The sequence below is a fragment of the Kogia breviceps genome, chromosome 8, assembly GCF_026419965.1.
Source record: "Kogia breviceps isolate mKogBre1 chromosome 8, mKogBre1 haplotype 1, whole genome shotgun sequence".
In the NCBI taxonomy this organism is placed as follows: domain Eukaryota; kingdom Metazoa; phylum Chordata; class Mammalia; order Artiodactyla; family Physeteridae; genus Kogia; species Kogia breviceps.
Window position 1 is genome coordinate 20,936,667 of NC_081317.1, and position 19,180 is coordinate 20,955,846.

Here is a 19,180-nt window from a genome sequence, read left to right on the forward strand (position 1 = left end):
CTGTCTAATGTCCACTTATTTAACTATTTTAACAAGTTCTTTAAAGTCTAAGGGGATTTTGTGCATGGAGAAAAATCCTCATCACTGCTCATAATTAATGCTCAGTTTTTAAACCTACTTATAAACTAAGTTCCAAAATAAAATGTTTTAAGCATTTAGAATTGATTACAAGCTTCTTTAGTTAAATTCTCTTTGATAACAGTTTAAATTACAATTAATTTGACTTCTATAATACTTCACTTTATATAGTGATGGCAAAAACTTACTATACTTAAAATTAAACCTATTTTAAAATACTAACCCATGGGTTTAATTAATTCATTTACTCTCTCTGTAGTACTTTGTTTTTTTAATCTTCCTTGGATTATAATAATCTACCCAGATTCTTATTTCTGTATTTTCCCGGGATTTTAGTAATTTTTTTATACCTTCCTAGGGTTATGGTTGTCTTAGCACTACCAAAACAAAACATTTCAGATTAGTCAAGGTTTAGGGTTTGTTGATGGATTTGATTCTTAGGTAAATCACAAGATTTGCTTATGCCTTTGAAGATGATTTAAAAGTTGCATTGGGCTTCCCCGGTGGCGCGGTGGTTGAGAATCCGCCTGCCGATGCAGGGGACGCGGGTTCGTGCCCCGGTCCGGGAAGATCCCACATGCCGCGGAGTGGCTGGGCCCGTGAGCCATGGCCGCTGAGCCTGCGCGTCCGTAGCCTGTGCTCCGCAGCGGGAGAGGCCACAACAGTGAGAGGCCCGCGTACAGAAAACAAACAAACAAAAAAAGTTGCAGTGGTGTGCACTTGGTCACTTCTGTAACTAAACATGCTAAGTTAATGAGATTTTTTTTTAAACTCATGCCTTTTCTCATAGATTTTTAGTTTCTTGCACCCTGAGGTTACTCACTGAATGAAATACTCTAATTTTTTTTTTTTTTAAATGTGATTAGTATTTTATAACCCATTGTTCTGTTGTCATTATGAATTGCTCTTTTCTGGTAGCATTCCTGCCAGGAATTATGGACGTTTCATCTCTCAAGAAATCAGGGATCAGGTCTGTACCATTAGCTCTCTTTAGGATATTCCGCTGATTCATCCAGTTAGAGCTCAGGGTTTCTGCTTGGTCATTGTGTGTGACCATGGGTGCTTATCTACCACTGCGTTTCCTTTCAAATGGTGTGTGTGTGAGGACCTGCACTGATCTGACCCTCCTGTTCTTGGTATATAACTTGCTTTTTCTGGGACTATTTGGCTTATCCACAGGTCCCTATATCTACCCCTTCCTCCTGTAACTAAACAAAAAAGTAAACAGCTATGCCTTATAAGCAGACATAAACTTAATAGGAGAAACAAAACATCTAAATATTAACACTAACCTAATTATTAGCATAATGACTATTATTTTACCTTTCTTTACAATCTTTTTATATACTTTAACTTTTTTTTTTGGCTGCACCACACGGCTTGCGAGATCTTAGCTCCCCGACCAGGGATTGAATCCGGCCCCTCGGCAGTGAAAGTGCAGAGTCCTAACCACTGGACTACCAGGGAATTCCCTAACTCTCTTTTTTGTATCTTTTTATGAATTCATGGTTTATCATGGATTCAGTTTGTTCCATTTAGTTATAATTACTATTCTCTTTTTAATGTTCCAGTTGTTGCCTGGCCAACCTCAAGCAGGAAAGCATTCTTCACTTTACAAAGAACTCACTTCTGGATTCCTTTAAATAACACATTACAGTATACTTATCCTTCCATAATTATCTTACCTTAATTTGTATTACATTACTTTTAGGGAAGTTTCTATTATATAAAATCAATAATACCCATATTCTATACTTTAATACTGACTGATTTGTTTATTTGGGTAACAGGCTCACCATGAGTAGTAAAATAGATTGAAAATAACATAGCTCTCCTTAGTGGGCAAAGATCATGGACAAAGAAACTAGTGTATTAACATTAATTTAGAGCCTATAGTTACTAATTTTCACACTTAATTTCCATGGTAACAGGGAGTTCACTATAGCTACCTGAGCTCTGACTGTCAAACATGCATGCAATTTTTTTAAAGGAGGCTGTTACTGATCAAGCCAAGAAAGACATGTGATTTGTTTTAAAGTTAGTGAATCATATGAAATTGTTTCTGTAGGTAGAAAATGGTGAAATATAGGCAATTTAATAGGTTTAACTTACCAGTGTGCTACATTACTTTCGACAATGTCATATTTTTGTGAAGTGGGTTTTTGGCAATTGCTTTGATAAAAAACAAGTACTGTGTGGAACAGGGAGTGAGGATGGTAGTGTCTAAACTGATTCCCAGGTTTGCAAAGTTATACAGTACCCAGGTACACACACTGCATTAGTGGTTATTTTAAAATGAAGTAAAATATTTTTCTTTCAATTTATGGGTATTATTTTTTTAAAAAACGACAAGATGTTAGGACATCATACTTAATAGGTTGTTTGGACTTGACATTCTATATTACTTTGGTAATGGTGTTTCTTTAACAGTATTTCGATAAAGTTTCAATTATTTTTACACATGGCACCCTTTACCATAGCATTAGCACCCACAGGCATAAGTATCGTGCATTCCTGGGAGTTCTGTATTAAATCCTTCCTTAGGTAGAAGACTTCTCCTGAGGCAGTCCTGTCTATGGGGTTGGGTGGAGCAGGTAATGACATGTGGCATGTAAAGGCCTTATAGAGTTTCTTCCCTGGAAGATTAACTAAGAGGTCGGCAGGAAGGAAGATTAGAATTAGGATTAGAATAGATGAAGAATCACCTGGAAGGCTTGCAAAATCATCTCCTCAGAAGTACCAGAATGTGTTAGTGTGAATTGTCTGTTCCAGAAAGGAGTCTGCTATTACTAGAATCTGATGACAGGTTGATGGCATAAGCATGAGGGGGCAGAGAAGGAAAATGGAGATGATAAATTCCCAAAATGGCTGTGGCAGAGACAGGTTTTACCCATTTCTGGCCTGGCCTGAGTCAGTTTACTGTTGCTAGATTTAAGAACAGGTTTAGGGGAAAGTGCCGCAAGCCTCAGCTGCTTCTAGTTCAGTGTGAATCTCAGTGAATGCTCCTGTTCTTGTACATCCTGCGCTGTCCCTGACCTAACTCCTCTCCCCAGGAGAGGAGGAAATATGCATCCTACCACCCAATTCTCCTTTATGATCAATATAAAGTGCTTAAAACCCCTCATGTGAGTACCTTTAGGAGTGCTTACTTCTGCTCTGCATGAAAGCTCCCTCCTTCCCCATTCTTTATTCTTTCTTCTAGCTCAGTGATGCTAACCCAGTGATTCTAGTCCCCTGGCCTTTTTTTGCTTCCGTAGTTTTTTTCCTAATCCTTTAACCTTTCCATTCGTTTTCTTCTAAATTAGGGATCAGAAACTTAAATGCCTACAGGTATAAACAAATCTGATAAGGACTGTAACAAGCTGGAGAGTGCCCAGCTAAAGGGGACAATGGTTTCTTTGTTCTACCTAATTGTTGCCATGGAGGCGTCCAGACCCCTATGCCAGACCTGGAGATGTTTCAAGAGAAGCAAGTAATCTGAGAATTCTGTATACAGTGTTTACATGCTGGCATTTAATTCAGATTTTAAAAACATAGTTGGATGCTGCTCCTGGGCCAGGACTTTGAACCTCTGCTCTAGATCTTATGTTAAAATTGGAGCTCAAAATGGAGCCCCAGTATTCAGTGTTTGATAAGGGACCTATCTGTTTGTACCCTGTCAGTTATGCTCCATTTCTCTCTCAGAATTGCTTTCTAGTCAGTTGCAATTCTCTGACTTGCTCCTTGAAAGACTGTGTGTCATCTCTGAATGAAAGCAGTTGAGAAAAATACTGTTTTGACCTGAGTGTATCTAATGCTTTCCCCTCATGAAAGAGGCATTCACAGAGAGGCCTAAAACTGAGAACTAAGAAAATCTTCACTCCCAGAGATTCAGCAGGATAGAGATTGGTCCCTGTAGCATTTGGTGCTGCAGAGATTTTGTTATAAAACAAATGCTGTTACCCATACTTTGATGATTAAAATTCTTTAGAACTAAGTCTTTAAAAAGTCCTCAGTCAGTATTATCCTTTGCACTTATCTGCGTATTATCAAAGTTGCTGGAAAATAGGCAGTAGGGAGATAGTAACCATCTAGGGAAACTGCTTACTAGAGGGTTCGTTATCATGTTAGAGAACAGAATTTTGCTTTCTGGGTTTCTAGGTAGCCTAGGTTTATAAAACAGCTCTAAAACATTTTATTTCTCTTTCTCCTCCCAACACTCTCTCTTTTTTTAGGTTTTCAAAACAAAAATAGAGTTGCAATCTTGGCAGAACTGGACAAAGAAAAAAGAAAATTACTAATGCAGAACCAATCTTCAACAAATCATCCTGGAGCTAGGTATTGAAGAATGATGTGGTTTTTATATTCAGTGATATAAAAAATATCTTGGACAATATAACTGAAATTGGTTGGCAATGGTTTGTTTCTTTAACATTGGAATTTAACATGTTATGTTTTATTTCCTAGTTAGACTTGCAAAGTTAGATTATTAAATTGCTTAGATTTTAAATATTTTAATTCTAATCAGACTTAAAATTTCCCTACAGCCTACTTTCAAAAAAAGAAAAGAGTTTTGTATAGTTTTTTTGTTACTGAAATTATTGTTAATGTCCCACTTTTTAAGCATTATGCAAAATAGGTAAAGTTGCAGTAGCTTAATGATCTTTATTGTATTCCGTTTCTGCCATCTTAAATCTCTTCCCTGACATCCCTTATCCCATTCAGCCACCACCCTCACTTTCCCCTCTCTTTTTAAAAAAATCTGTTTCTGTTATTTTATTTGCTTGTTAGATTGATTTCTAGTAAAAGTATAATATATAATATAGTGTAAAATAGTCTTCTGTTTCTCCAGGGGACTGTCCCTGGTGAATTCAGGTATACAGGAGAGGACTCATGTGAAAGATAGAGCTAATTTATTTTTTTAGGTGTGCAGAGTCAGCCAGACCTCTTAAAGGAGATGTCTGTACGTACTCATCTCTGCTTTCTCACTTATTTACTCCCCAACCCACTACAATCTGACTTCCACGCCTCCCCACCTCCAACCCAAAGGACAGGTTTGAGCCTAGGTCACTTGCAACCTCCTTGTGGCTAAAGCTGGTGGACCAAAGTCCTTTTCTTGTTAGACTTCCTAGCATTATTTGACACCACCGATTGCTCCTTTTTTTTTTTTTTTTTTAATTGAAATGGAGTTGTGTTAGCTTCAGGTGTACTACACACTGATTCGACATGAGCATACATTATGAAATGATCACCACAGTGCCTAGGAACCATTGTCTCCACACAAAATTAATACGGTATCATGAATCATATTCCTTGTGCCGTATATTACATTCCTGTGACTTCTTTATTTTCTCACTGAAGGTTTGTGCCTCTTAATCCCCTTCACCTATTTTGCCCACCCCCAACCTGCTCCCCTGTGTTAAACACCTGTTTGTTCTATCTATGAGTCTGTTCTCTTTTTTTTATTGGTTAATATATATTTAAAAAATTTTTATTGGAGTATAGTTGATTTACAATGTTGTGTTAGTTTCAGGTGTATGTGAGTCTGTTTTCATTTTGTTTTGTGTGTTTTGTTTTTTAGATTCCATATATAAGTGAGAGCCTGTGGTATTTGTTGTCATAAATGGCAAGATTTCTTTCTTTTTTTTAACGGCTGAGTGGTATTCCATTGTATACAGCTCCCTCCTTAAAATACTCTCTTTCCTTGGCTTCCATTCATCCACTGTTATACTATCTTGGTTTCTTTTGCAGACATTTCTCCACTGCCTCTCTCTCTTTTTTAAAAAAATTAATTAATTAATTAATTTTTGGCTGCATTGGGTCTTTTTTGCGATGCGTGGGCTTCTCATTGCGGTAGCTTCTCGTTGCGGAGCACGGGCTCTAGGCGCACAGGCTTCAGTAGTTGTGTCACGCGGGCTCAGGAGTTGTGGCTCGCGGGCTCTAGCGCGCAGGCTCAGTAGTTGTGGCACACAGGCTTAGTTGCTCCGCAGCATGTGGGATCTTCCTGGACCAGGGCTTGAACCCGTGTCCCCTGCATTGGCAGGCAGCTTCTTAACCACTGCGCCACCAGGGAAGTCCCACTTCCTGTCTCTTGAATGTTGATATTCCTCAGAGTTCTGTTCTAGATCCAGTCTCCCAGTCTACGTCTTTTCACTGGACAGTTGCATTCACTTTCACAGCCTGTAATTTATGTGGCTATAACCTTCATACATTTGCATCTCCAGCCTCGTCCTCTGTCTCAAGCACCAGACTGCCTCCTGGACATCTGCACTTTGATGTCTTCCAGGCATTTCAAACTGAGTACGTCCCACACTGAACTCATCTTCCCTCCCTCCCTACCTACTTAATATTGTTGGCTTGCTTGTCTCCATGAGTGGTACAGATCTACTAGTAATCAGAGTCAGAAATGTGAACTTTAATTGTTTATTATTCCCTTTTACTTCCATCTCTAAACATTTATCATTCTCTTATGTTTATATTTTGAAATGTGTCTCAGACTTGTCCATTTTTCTTTATTGCAACTGATGCTGCCCTGGTCCTGGCCACTCTCATTTTTTTGCCTCAGTTACTACCTCCTGAATTTCCCACAGTCTTAAGTTCTCTCGAATACATTTATCAGTTGTGTCGGTTAGGATGTTTTAATCTGGAAGTAACAGAAAACCAAAAAGTTGGCATAAAAGTTAGGATATCAGTTAACCAGAAGCGTAAAGATAAGGTGATTCCAGAATGGCTTACTGCAGTGGCACACCAGTGTCAGCACTGACCCAGCTTCCTTTCTTCTCTCCTTTCTGCCCTTCTCCATGGGTCAGCACCTCCTTAACTGGTCCAAATATGACTGCAGTCGCCTAGGCATCACTGTACGCTGAGCCCCCGTAGAGGCAAAAGCCAGAAAGGTTCCTCTCCTGTGTCCATTTTGTAAGAGTGAGGCAAACGTTCTCAAAGCCTTCAAGCAGACTACCCGTGAAGTCTAGCTGCCCCGAACTCTTGCCTAAACAGGAAACCAGCAAGGGAAATGGTATTGCTTATACCAATCAAAGTTCACCCCCTGGGGGATAACCTGGCCCACCATGAAGAATGGGACCAACGATAATTGAACTAAGTGTGGGTTCCATTAGCGAGGAAGAAGGGAGAGCAACAGTTGTTGGGGAGATGACCAGCACTGTCTGCCACAGTGGCGGTCTTTCTGAACCATAGTGTGATAATTCTGATCAAGTCACTCTTCTGCTTATAACACTCTTTGGGAGTCTCCCTTCACTGTTAGAGTCTCCCTTCACTGTTAGGATAAGGTCTTCATGTCTTAATTTTTTTCACAAGGCTCTACATATCCCGGCACCTGCCTTCCTCCCTAGCCTCATTTTTTGCCTACCCATTTCTCCCCTCCCGAGCCCTGACCTTCAATCCTACCTTTGCATGTTCTACCTTCTGCTTGAAACATTCAACTCTTTAGTTTTCATCATAAATGTAACTTTATGATAGACCAGAGTACCTCAAATCTGTTTGAAAGCAGAGGACCATAAATCATCAATAAAAAGGAGATAATCTGAAGCCCTAGTAAATAATATAGGCTTTCTCCATTACAAATTAATGTAGACAGTGGGAGAAGGAAAAAAGACTTATTCAGGAAGTTCCTTTTTCTTTCTTTTTTGTAATCCCTATTTAGAATAGCTAATGCAAAATGTGATTCAGAAGTAAGGGAGTCTCTAAACAGTCAAGTAACTAAGATTCCCATTTTAGCATTGCGCTCTCGAGACCGTCTCTTAACAAGGACTTCCGGGACCACGCTGAGCAGCAGCATATTGCAGCCCAGCAGAAGGCGGCTTTGCAGGTGAGGAATGTGTGGCTGACATTCTTGTCTCCTTGGAGATTTCCTGGGGCTTGGAAACCAGCACTATTCTTATTTTGTATTTCAGTGGAGCAATATCAATAAAAACGTTCCACACGTAATTGCAGTTGTTTGCTGACGTTCGGTCATGCCCAGAGGATTTGAAGGACCAGATACGGCAGTAATGAAAGTATCTTTCATGGTGTTGACGTGGTCATGACTGATTCTGTGCCACACCTGGCAAGGGACTGCTGCACACAGAAGAGTTTAGGGTATCTGGATGGACAGGATGATCTTGAAAAGCTGAACTGGCTAGTTTAATAGTACATATCTATTTTTTCAAATTTGTTGTGCCATTATGTCCTTTGATAGCCTTACCGGTTTATTATTGTTGTTTGGATTCTTTTTTTAATGGTCAGCATGTCTGTTGTGCAGGAAATGTTTAGAGACTATAGGAATGAGATAATCTATCAGTTAAAAAAATTGTTCTTATTATGATAAACAATTTTAGTATTTCATTGATCTTGAATAATTTAACTAAGATTCCTAGAAACCTTGCACTAGACATCGTTACCTATGCTTTTAAACCTTAGAATCTCAGAATTGGAAGGGATATTAAAGATCATCTCACTTTAGACAACCTATGAACAGTCCTTTGTTTAGTGACAAGGGAAATCACTGGTGGTTTTCTGTTATTTATATGCCAACTTTCTCTACAAAATGTTGGTATCTTAATCACCAGTAATCAGCTGTCTTTCCCCTTCTCCTTCCAACTACTGCCCTTCTTTTTCACTCTCCTGCTTTACTGACCAAGAGTAGCATACTTTGGGACCTTTGTTGCTAGTTTTCCTCCCCACTCCAAGGAACAAAGTAGTTCATGTCTTCGACTCAATTATTGACTGAAGAGAATCACAGGGGAGAGAATGGGGATGATAAATTAGTAGCTGGTGCAAATTGTTAATATGAATTCTTTATTATTGTCCATCTCCTGTGTATTTAAACAAAATTAACAGCATAAGAACTGACTTTTAAAACAAATTTGGTCTCAAGCACCCAGAAAGGATAAGTAATTTTAATGCCTTGGTTGAAGAACTGTGACTCTTAATAGCTGAATTGCCTTTTTTTCTTTTTTTTTTTTTCTCTTTCCCAGCATGCACATGCACATTCATCCGGATACTTCATAACTCAAGATTCTGCATTTGGGAATCTTATTCTTCCTGTTTTACCTCGCCTTGACCCAGAATGAAGAAAATATTTGTAACAAAAGTAACTTTATAATATCAAATGCCAAAGGTACTATCAGTCAGTGCTATACAAACTGTGACTTGCCGAATTTTGGTGAACTTTTACATATTTTGTTTCTTTAAAAGAAAGATATGTGTAAGTGAAAGCAAACAAGAAGGGTGACCAGGATGATGAAAGCTCTGGAAGCTGTGTTATCTGAGGAACTGATTATGCTACCCGTGACTGTAACTTTTGTGTAATGCAGTTTGATTTTTAATTCTGAGTCAGACTCTGAATTGGATGTGGTCATATAAACCCACCCCACCACCAGCTAGTTGGACTGAGTATATTATGTCTACAGTAGACTTTCAAGAACCATTCAAAGTACTTAACTTTAAACAAATGAGGGTGCTGTTTAAAAATGTGAACCAATAGGCTTAAATAAGTTACATTCACATTTGCTGTTTATAGAACTGACATCAGTGTACCTTTTGAGTTTATAAGCAACGTATCCTGAAATATTCTTTAACTTGTGACTCGTTCCCCTATTCTCAATTTTAAAGGAAAACCCAAGATAAGACTAAGTTACCAACCAGTCTTAACCATCTCTTATAAACCTATGCCACTACAAATTATGTGACTAAATGCTATTTAAAACAATACAAAATGTAGTTTTAAATTTTGTATATGCTCTTATTTAGTGTTACTGTATGAATGGTGTGCCTGTACAGTTTTACTGCCCACTTTTGCTCTAATTAGAAACATTAATTAAAGTTGAGCCCCTTTTTAGCTACTGTAAAAAGGAAAGAATTAGGTTAAGCAAGTTTCTCAACATGATACATTTTTAACAGTATCCAGGGTGCTTATTTAAATATGCAGTCCCTACAGCTGACCCTAGTCCCACGGAATTAGTGTCTCTTAATTCAAAGTCTGAAAACCATAGGTTAGAGAATTCAGTTGTAGGTCCCTGAAACTTAGAGGTCATTTAGCTAACATCGACATTTTTTTACTTTTAATAGGACTGAAATTAAGTTTTCTACTGTATCACAGATATAGTATTTTTTATAACTGACCTCATCTTGGCCTTGAGTCCCCATCCTCTCCAGTGGTGGCCTGAAATTTAAACTTGACATTCCAGTTCGGGTCAGTAATTAGAAAAAAGTTCATCTCCCTTTTCGAAGAGTTTCTTCTCTCTCCTTCCCTTAGATATTTGTACCAACCACACAGCCCCATCTTACCTAAACTATATGAAAAGGAGTGGACAGTTCTAGATATGGCTGTGCCATTTAGGTTCTTTCTGTTGAGAACTGGGACTGGTTTTCTTCATTTGGGTGAGTTGGCAGCTGTCCCCATCATAATGGTCACCATTGCAGCAAAGGTGCCCTTTCTTCTGCTGCGGAGGATCACCTGCGGCCTCGGCCTCTGCCCCGCCTCAGGTCCACACAGCCAGCCTTGGCCCTTCTTATCGTGGTCCTCGTTTTCTTGAATTGATTTGACTTAAGTTTCTGTTCTGTGCGATCCAGGAGCTACCGGCGTCATTCTAAATCAACCGATGCTAAGGAGATAAACTTTTTGGATTGTATAGTTTTTTATTGTTGAAGCCTCTGCCAAATGTGTGACTTTTATAACCTCGGTAAAGAGATCTCTATTCCAGTGGCATCTTTTCTGGTCTCAGCCTCTCAAATAGAGTAAGCACTTCCTTCACCCCTCTCCTTTGAGTCACTTACAAATTCAGTTCAGTTCCATGTGTATTTTATAATACCTACTCTGTAAAGCTGTGCTTTGGGGGGAAAAGGAGAGTAAGACTTGCTCTTAAAGAGGTCACATGGAGAGGATCCTACTCTGGTACAGCAGTGAGGAAGCCAGCGGCCAGTGAGTGGCACAGGAGCCTCATCCCGGAGCGCAGGCAGTCTGCACAGGCCTGGGAGTATCGATGGGATTTTACCTGGCAGGGGAGGGAAGAGCTGCTCCAGGTAGAGGTCAGGATTTCACAGTCAAAGAGAAGTAGGGACTCCAGCCGTTGTGAGGACTGCAGAGGATGATGGAGAGGGCAGCAGTGGGCTCCGTCAGAAGCCCTGAGGACAAGTGCCAGCGTTGCTTCCCTCGGACCGCGCATGCCTGTGGCTAACCCACTTAACCTTGAGCTTTACGTGTCACTCCGTCTCATCTGTAAAACGGGCACAGAACACACTCTGCCTACTCCGTACATTGTCTAGACCAGTATTTTTCAAAGTGCAGGTCTCAACACGTTACCACATTGAGAGGCCAACTTAATAGCTGAATGGGGTGTGACCAGCTTTTTTCTTTTTTATAAAATAGAAAATATCAGAGTACATGGCATGTAGTCATAGGAGGTTTTGTTCATGAGTCTTCCTTTTCTGTGTGTTTTACTTATTTTGTTTATTGTATGCTCCACTAGCACGTAAAGTCTTTGAAGGCAAGGGCTTTTGTTCCCGCCTTCCTTTTTGTTTACTACTGTATTCTGCTGATAATAGTATTTGGCATATTGTAGGTGGTTAATATTTACTTATTGAAGGAATTAATGAATGAATAAATATGACCTGGATTGTGATATAAAGGGTTTTTTTTTTTGTTTTTTACTGTGAAATGGCAAAAATGTTTTGAAAGCTACTGCTAAATAATACAGATGATAGTGCTTTGTATGACTCTGGAATAAAAACTGAAATGACTTAATAATTTCAAAGGCAGATTTTTTTTTTCCTGAACAATCTATAAGCTGTCTCATTATTTGTCTCAGTTCTTTGCTTTACTTTGGCAATAAAAACTCAGCTTTTATATGCACGTAAGGCCCATTGAGGCAAGGGTTTTGGCAAATATGGTTACACTCAGAATAAAAGATCTACAGAGAGGACATCGGTTCGTTAGTGCAGTTGGTCCCCCCATTGGAATGCTACCAGCTGGCACTAGCCCATTTCAGTAGCATTAATTCAACCAGTATTTACTGAGTGCTTCTTCCTCACCTCTGTCTGCACAGTGACTAGCACACAGTAGACACCCACAGCTTTTTTTAATGAGCAAATAAAGAATGAACATGGATGGAGGAGGAGAACTTCACTGTCCTCAAGAACGTCACAGTCTAGAGTAGGTGACACTAGTAGCTAATGCTAATAGCACACCAGTAGTGAGGAAGGAATGAGTACATGAGTGTGGAAGGACCAGTGAAGGCTCCATCAGAGAACAATCATTTGAACTTGGCTTTCAAGATGAGAGATTCCAGCTGGGAAAGATAGGAGAGCAACATTCAGAGGAAAAGAAAAACCTGCACAAAGGCAGGCAGGAGAGCCGGTGTAGCGGCCATTGTGAAGCAACCAAAAGCCCAGTTTGGGTGGACTTGTACAGACATTGTGGATAAATTTGTATATGGCAATAATTAGAATGAGGCCAAACGTAGGCTGGACTCATATTCTGGAGAGTCTGGAATCCCAGGGGGAGGCAAATGTCTCTAGCCCAGTATAGAGCTGGGAGTGACTGAACATTTTTGAGCACAGGCAGGTATAGAGATGAACCAGTTAGGCCCTGATCAGCTCTTGGGAAAGGGGGACTTGCAAGGCACCAGAAGAATTTTTACTCTCAGTTTCTACTGAGAATTCAGACAGGCGTGTTCTGTTTACATCCATGCCTCAGCTCCGGCCCCATCTACCTCTGCTGTCTCTTCCGCTTAGTTCTTGGATTCTTAACCCAAATTTCTGTTTCCTCACCTCCCCCCTTATCTGCCTTTTGCTCCCACAGCTTTCTTCTAGAGCTCTGCCTCCCAGATGAATGGATAAAGATGTGGCACATATATACAATGGAATATTACTCAGCCATAAAAAGAAATGAAACTGAGTTATTTGTAATGAGGTGGATAGACCTGGAGTCTGTCATACAGAGTGAAGTAAGTCAGAAGGAGAAAAACAAATACCGTCTGCTAACACATATATATGGAATCTAAGAAAAAAAAATGTCATGAAGAGATTAGTGGTAGGACGGGAATAAAGACACAGACCTACTAGAGCATGGACTTGAGGATATGGGGAGGGGGAAGGGTAAGATGTGATGATGTGAGAGAGTGGCAGGGACATATACACACTACCAGATATAAGTTAGATAGCTGGTGGGAAGCTGCCGCATAGCACAGGGAGATCAGCTCGGTGCTTTGTGACCACCTAGAGGGGTGGGATGGGGAGGGTGGGAGGGAGGGTGACGCAAGAGGGAAGAGATATGGGAACATATGTATATGTATAACTGATTCACTTTGTTGTAAAGGAGAAACTAACACACTATTGTAAAACAGTTATAATCAAATAAAGATGTTTAAAAAAAAAAGAAAGAAAAAGCAAGGCATCCTTGCAAATATTCATTTAACCTTCACGACAGCTCAGTGAGTGGACATTCTTAGTAGTCTACTCAGCACAAATTCTTCCTTTCCCCTTCCTAACAATACTGAGATATTTATTGAGCATGACCCTTCCCCAATACAGCCAGTTTGCCGAGTCTCAGCAACAGGGGTGGGCCTTATGTGCTCCAAACCGATCAGGACAACTCCCTTTTGCCACAGCCAGTCAGCATGTGGTATATCACAGGCCACGGGAACTGGTTCGAGAGTGGACACGTTACCCAAATTCAACCCAAATGAGACTGCAGGAGAGGTTTGTTGCATGTATGGAAAAGATATGTTTTCAGCTTTCTGAGACCGCTACCAAAAGGGAGTCTTTGTGTAAAAGGAAATTATATATATATTTTTTTCCTGAGTGGTGTTGGCAGCCGTCATGTGACCATGAGGTGGAACAGCCTTAGGATGAAGCCACCACGATAAAAGGTGCAACAGAGAAATATGAAGAAACTGGGTCCTTGAGGACATCATTGCACAGCTGAGTCAATTCCTAAAGTGCCACCCTTCCTCTATGGAAGGGTATGTATGGGGGTAGTAAACCCTCCTTATTGTTTAAGGCAGATTAAAGTAGGTTTTTTGTCACTTGCCATCTAAACGCAAGATGTACTAACTTGCTAAGTGATCTCTTAGCCACACAGCTACGAGGTGGGAGAGCAGAACTCAAAACTCCCATCTCGCCTCGGGTGCCACCTCCACCGCCTGCCTTTTGCTCTTGGTTCCCACCAGAGTGAGCTGCCCACTCTTTCCTCCCTTGCGGTTCAGCTTCCTGCCCTGCACCTGTGGCCCCCAACCCTCCCATGACGTCCTTTCCTGATGATGCCCTTTGTGATATCTGGAATTCCTTTGGTTCAATCACCAAAATATATCTATACATACGTTCGAATTCTTTCTAGTCCCTGGCTTCCTCTCGAGGTCTACAGGTCTCCGGTTGCCTCTCAGGAGGAGGCAGATCAGGGGTTACATCCCGGCTGCAGGTTCAGCTAGTGTCTGGCTCACTCACCATTGCCACTCCAGAATATTCATTTCCTTTCAAAATTCACTTCTTAAAAATGCATGCCCCCTGCCCAGTACTCTGCCTGGGTGCTCCCTCCCCTTCTTTAAGGACTCGACTACTACTTCACAGTCGTCCTCTCCCCTGCGTTACCCCTGCTGCTGTCCTGGAGGTATCGGCAGCCACTGTCGTGTGAACTACTGCCCTAGTCTCCCAGGTCCTTGACATCCTGGGCTCTAAAGACTGCCTTCCCCGTTCTTGAGTCACCAGACCCAGGCCATTCTCTGAAGCTGGAGTCAGATATTCCTCTTCTGCCCCAAGTTCTACATCCCCTACTGCAGCCACATGCTCTCAGGTTCCACATTGTCAGTTATTTCTTTGCATTCCTAGCTTTCTCCACAGAATCATGCTTTTTGCCTATAAATGTGCACCTACTTAAAGATAGTCTGATGACCTTACATTTTGTCCAAGGCTGGACTGACCGTCCCTCCACTGCTAGACAGCATTTGCTTCCACAGCACCTCCCACTAGCACGTCTAACCACCCTACCTGCGTATCATATGTGACCATATGATACCCTGCCTTACTTGCTGTAATGGACGAATGGTTCACATTCCTTTTGAAAGCTGGTTTCTTCATTTGTCTTCCACTGATCTACATGCTATTATTTACTGTCCCGTTTCTCTGCTTCCCTGTGTAACTCCTGAAGAGAGTTGTCTATGCCAACTGCCTTTAATTGCTGTCTGCATATTGTCTCTGGAACTCACCCTAATCAAGCTTGCGTCTCCACAAATTCACTGAAATTATTCTTGTAAAACCACCAGTCGTCTCCACGTGGCCAAATCCAGTTGTCAATCTTCATCCCTTGTCCTGCTTGAACTCTCAGCAGCATTTTCCACAACGAATCACTCCCTCTTTCTTTTCTTTCTTTCTTTTTTTTTTTTTTTGGCCACGCCGAGCAGCATGTGGGATCTAACCTGTGACCCCTGCAGTGGAAGCGCAGAGTCCTAACCTAACCACCGGACTGCCAGGGAAGTCACCCACCTCACTCCCTTTCTTGAAACGCTCTCTGCACCTGTCTTCAGCAGCCCTGCACTCTCCTGGTTTTCTCCCTACCTTACTGGTTGTTTCTTTTCAGTCTCATTTACTGGCTTCTCCTCCTTCCAAATGCAAAATGCTGGAATACCCTAGAGATCAGCCTTTCCATCTCCTTTCTATCTACAGTCATTCCCTGGGTAATCTTCATCCAGTACTATGGCTTAAGTACGATCTTCTGATTACTTTCAAACTTAAGTCCCCAACCCTGAGCTCTCTTTGTTGGTTAGTCTCCAAAGATGGCTGCCATCCAATCCCTCTAGGCACATGCCACTCTTCTCATCTAAAGGTGGAGTCTGTGTTCCCTCCGCTCGCGTGTGCTGGCCCTGTGACATGTTTTGACAAATAGGATATGGCAGAAGAGGTGATATGTCATTTTGGACCTATCCTTTATGAAGCCTGACAACTTCTGATCGCGTCCTTTCTGGAGAAACCAGTTGCCATGTAAGAAGTCCGACTCCCTGAGGTGCCACATATGTGAATGAAGATACTTTGGACCTTCCCACGTAGCCCACTACTGAATGCAGCCAAGTGAGTGATCCCAGCTGATGTCACATAGAGCAGAACTGCACAGCTGAGCCAGTCAGTCAACCCACAGGATGATAAATAATAAATTGTTTCTGTTTTAAACTCCTAAATTTTGGGGTAGTTTATTTATTATGCAGCAAAAGATAACTGAAATACCCTTGCTCTCCAAACTCCCATATCCACTGTCAAACTGACATCTCCACTTGGAAGTCTAATAGGCAACCAAACTTAACGTGTCCAGACTTGGACTCTTAACGCCTCATCTTCCCAGCATACCCTTCCCCTGGCATTCCCCGACTCAGTAAATGGCTATTTGCACAGCCGTAAATTATAGGAGTTATTCTGGACTCCTTTCTCACACTCCTCTTTCAATCTTAGCAGCTCTAGCCTCAAAGTATATCCAGAATCCCTTGAATTCTTACTACTTCCACGTCTAACATCTTGTTCCAAGCCACCATCATCATATACCTAGACGTCTGCAACAGACTTCTAACTGGCTTTCCTCCTTCCACATCTGTCCCCTGTCCTTCATCTCACCCCACAGTTGAGAATTTCAGCACAACAGCCAGAGTGATATTTTAAAAATGTAAGTAAGGCATCTGAAAAGATGCTCATCATCACTAATCATTAGGGAAATGCAAATAAAAAACCACAAAGATGGCTGCTGTCAAAAAAAACCCAAACAAACCCAAAAAACCAGAAAGCAAATGTTGGTGAGAATGTGGAGAAATTGGAACCCTCGTGCACTGTTGGTGGGAATGTAAAATGGTGCAATTGCTGTGGAAAACAGTATGTTGGTTCCTCAAAAAATTAAACATAGAGTTATCCTTTGATCCAGTAATTCTGCTTCTGGGCATAAACCCAGAAGAACTGAAAGCAGGGACTCAAACAGATATGTCTGCACCCATGTTCAAAGCAGAATCATTCACAAAAGCCAAAAGATGGAAACAAGTTAAATATCCATCATTGGGTGAATAGATAAACTATGGTATATACATATAACAATATTATTCAGCCTTAAAAGGGAATGAAATTCTGATACATGCCACAACACAGATGAACCCTGAAGCCATTGTGCTAAGTGAAATAAGCCAGACACAGAAGGACAAATATTCCACTTACATGAGATGCCTAGAGGACTCAAATTCATAGAAACAGAAAGTAGAATGGTGGTTTTACTCAGGGGCCGGGAGAAGGGGGAAGTGAGTTATTATTTAATGGGTACTGAGTTACACTATGGGATGATGAAAAAGTTCTGGAAATGAACAGTCGTGATGGTTGCACAACAATGGGAATGTACTTAGCGTCACTGAACTGTAACATTAAAAACTGGTTAAAATGGTAAATTTTATGTACATTTTACCATAATAATTTTTTTTTTTTTTTTTTTTTTTTGTGGTACGCGGGCCTCTCACTGTTGTGGCCTCTCCCGTTGTGGAGCGCAGGCTCCGGACGCACAGGCTCAGCGGCCATGGCTCACGGGCCCAGACGCTCCGCGGCATGTGGGATCTTCCCGGACCGGGGCACGAACCCGTGTCCCCTGCATCGGCAGGCGGACTCTCAACCACTGCGCCACCAGGGAAGCCCTAATAATTTTTTAATATAAGTTAAGATCATGTCTTTTCTCTAATGACTTTCCATCTCACTAAGAATAAAAGCCGAGATCTTTACAATGGATTACAACTATACAAAATATTGTCAAGTGGGCCTCTGTTGGAACAAAGAGAATTTAGCTGAAAACAGGCAACGTTTTTTTCCCCCTTGAGTCTTAAAGTACTCTTTTCTTTTTACCTCTTAGAGTTATTAAGCTTTTCTACTGAGAGGCTGTCGGTCTGAAAACAGCCAGTGACCAAAACGACAATTGGAATTTGAGCCAAAAGTATATGTGCTCCCACCTAGTTAGTGCTAGAACTAACAGGTCTGCATGAGAATGAATGTCAGTCCCTGGTCCCGAGTGATATTCTTATTCTCTGCAGCTTTGGTCAGACAAACCAGCCTGGTCCATCAAACAGAAAGTAGTTTGCCCTGAGATGCCCAGCCCTTCCACTCTACCGGAAGGTGATGATGTTTCCTTAGCCCTTGCTGTCTGCCTCAATGTCAGGCGAAAGCAACTTTGAAGAGCGAGGGACCTCCCCCCGGCTTTTCCCTCTGCCTGGCACGGTCTGCCCCCCTTTACCTATGTAGCTTTGCTCCCTCAACAGTCTCAAGTCTTTACTTAAATGTCATCTTTTAAATGATGCCTTCTCGGACCACTGTATTCAAAATTTCATCTCCCTTTATCAGCAACCTTGCTTAATTTTTCTCTGGACACTTGGCACCCTCTAACATAGAATGTAACTGACTTTCTTATTTTGTTTATTGTCTGCCTTCTCCCACTAGAATATAACGGCTGTAAGTGCAAACACTTTTGTGTGTGTGTGTGGGGGGGGGGGTTTCACTGATATATACCCCCAGTACTTAGGGTAGTGCCTGGCACATTATAACAAGTGTTCAAACATTTCAGTGAACAAATGAAATAAGTCTGACCATCCAAAGGGAAAACTGGCATCTTGGTCCTCAGCATGGACCCTCTCCCCAAGTGAATGTACACATAGACATACACACAAAAAAACCTACGCCTATAACCTTAGGGGTTCCTAGACTCCCTGAAACCCAGCCACGGGTGCCAGGTGAAAACTCTTTGGTCAAAAGGAAGTTGGCTGTACCTCTTTGGGTGCTTCTCCAGCGCAGCCTTTTGGAAGTCTTCTCCATGCCACAGATGTTGTGACTATTGGGAGTCTCCCAGGAGACTCCAGAGCCCTGTAACACTGTAGCAAATACAGTGAAGCTGGCAGCCATAATTCTGTTAAGAAAACAGGAGTGTGTGCCAGCCCCTCATTATTCATTACTGAGCTATTAATTCAAGTTCTCTTAGGAAAACATCCAACAGTGAAAAGACAGGCTCTGAGCAGCCACAAGCCACGGCACAGCCAGCCCTCTGCCCTGGTGTCCCGGGTTACAGCCACTTCTTGGGGCAAATGCTGAGCTGCTCCCTTTGAACATACCTGGCTCCTTGGGGGTGCGAGTTGCC

The 19,180-nt window shown here is 41.5% G+C and overlaps 1 protein-coding gene across 3 annotated transcripts in view; it reads left to right on the forward strand.

Annotated features, from left to right (window-relative positions):
• INIP (INTS3 and NABP interacting protein) overlaps nt 1–11,830 on the forward strand; it is a 32,469-nt gene extending 20,639 nt beyond the window's left edge. Inside the window, exons 2-5 of one of the 3 annotated variants that reach the window (XM_067040929.1) lie at nt 997–1,048; nt 4,293–4,395; nt 7,792–7,882; nt 9,030–11,799. In XM_067040929.1, the coding sequence (XP_066897030.1) occupies nt 4,358–4,395; nt 7,792–7,882; nt 9,030–9,125 (225 nt within the window). In that variant the 5' untranslated portion in view covers nt 997–1,048; nt 4,293–4,357 and the 3' untranslated portion in view covers nt 9,126–11,799. Of the gene's footprint in view, nt 1–996; nt 1,049–4,292; nt 4,396–7,791; nt 7,883–9,029 lie in introns of all 3 variants that reach the window. The other 2 variants (XM_059071586.2, XM_059071588.2) reach the window with 2 other exon arrangements.
• The last annotated feature ends 7,350 nt before the right edge of the window (nt 11,831–19,180 follow it).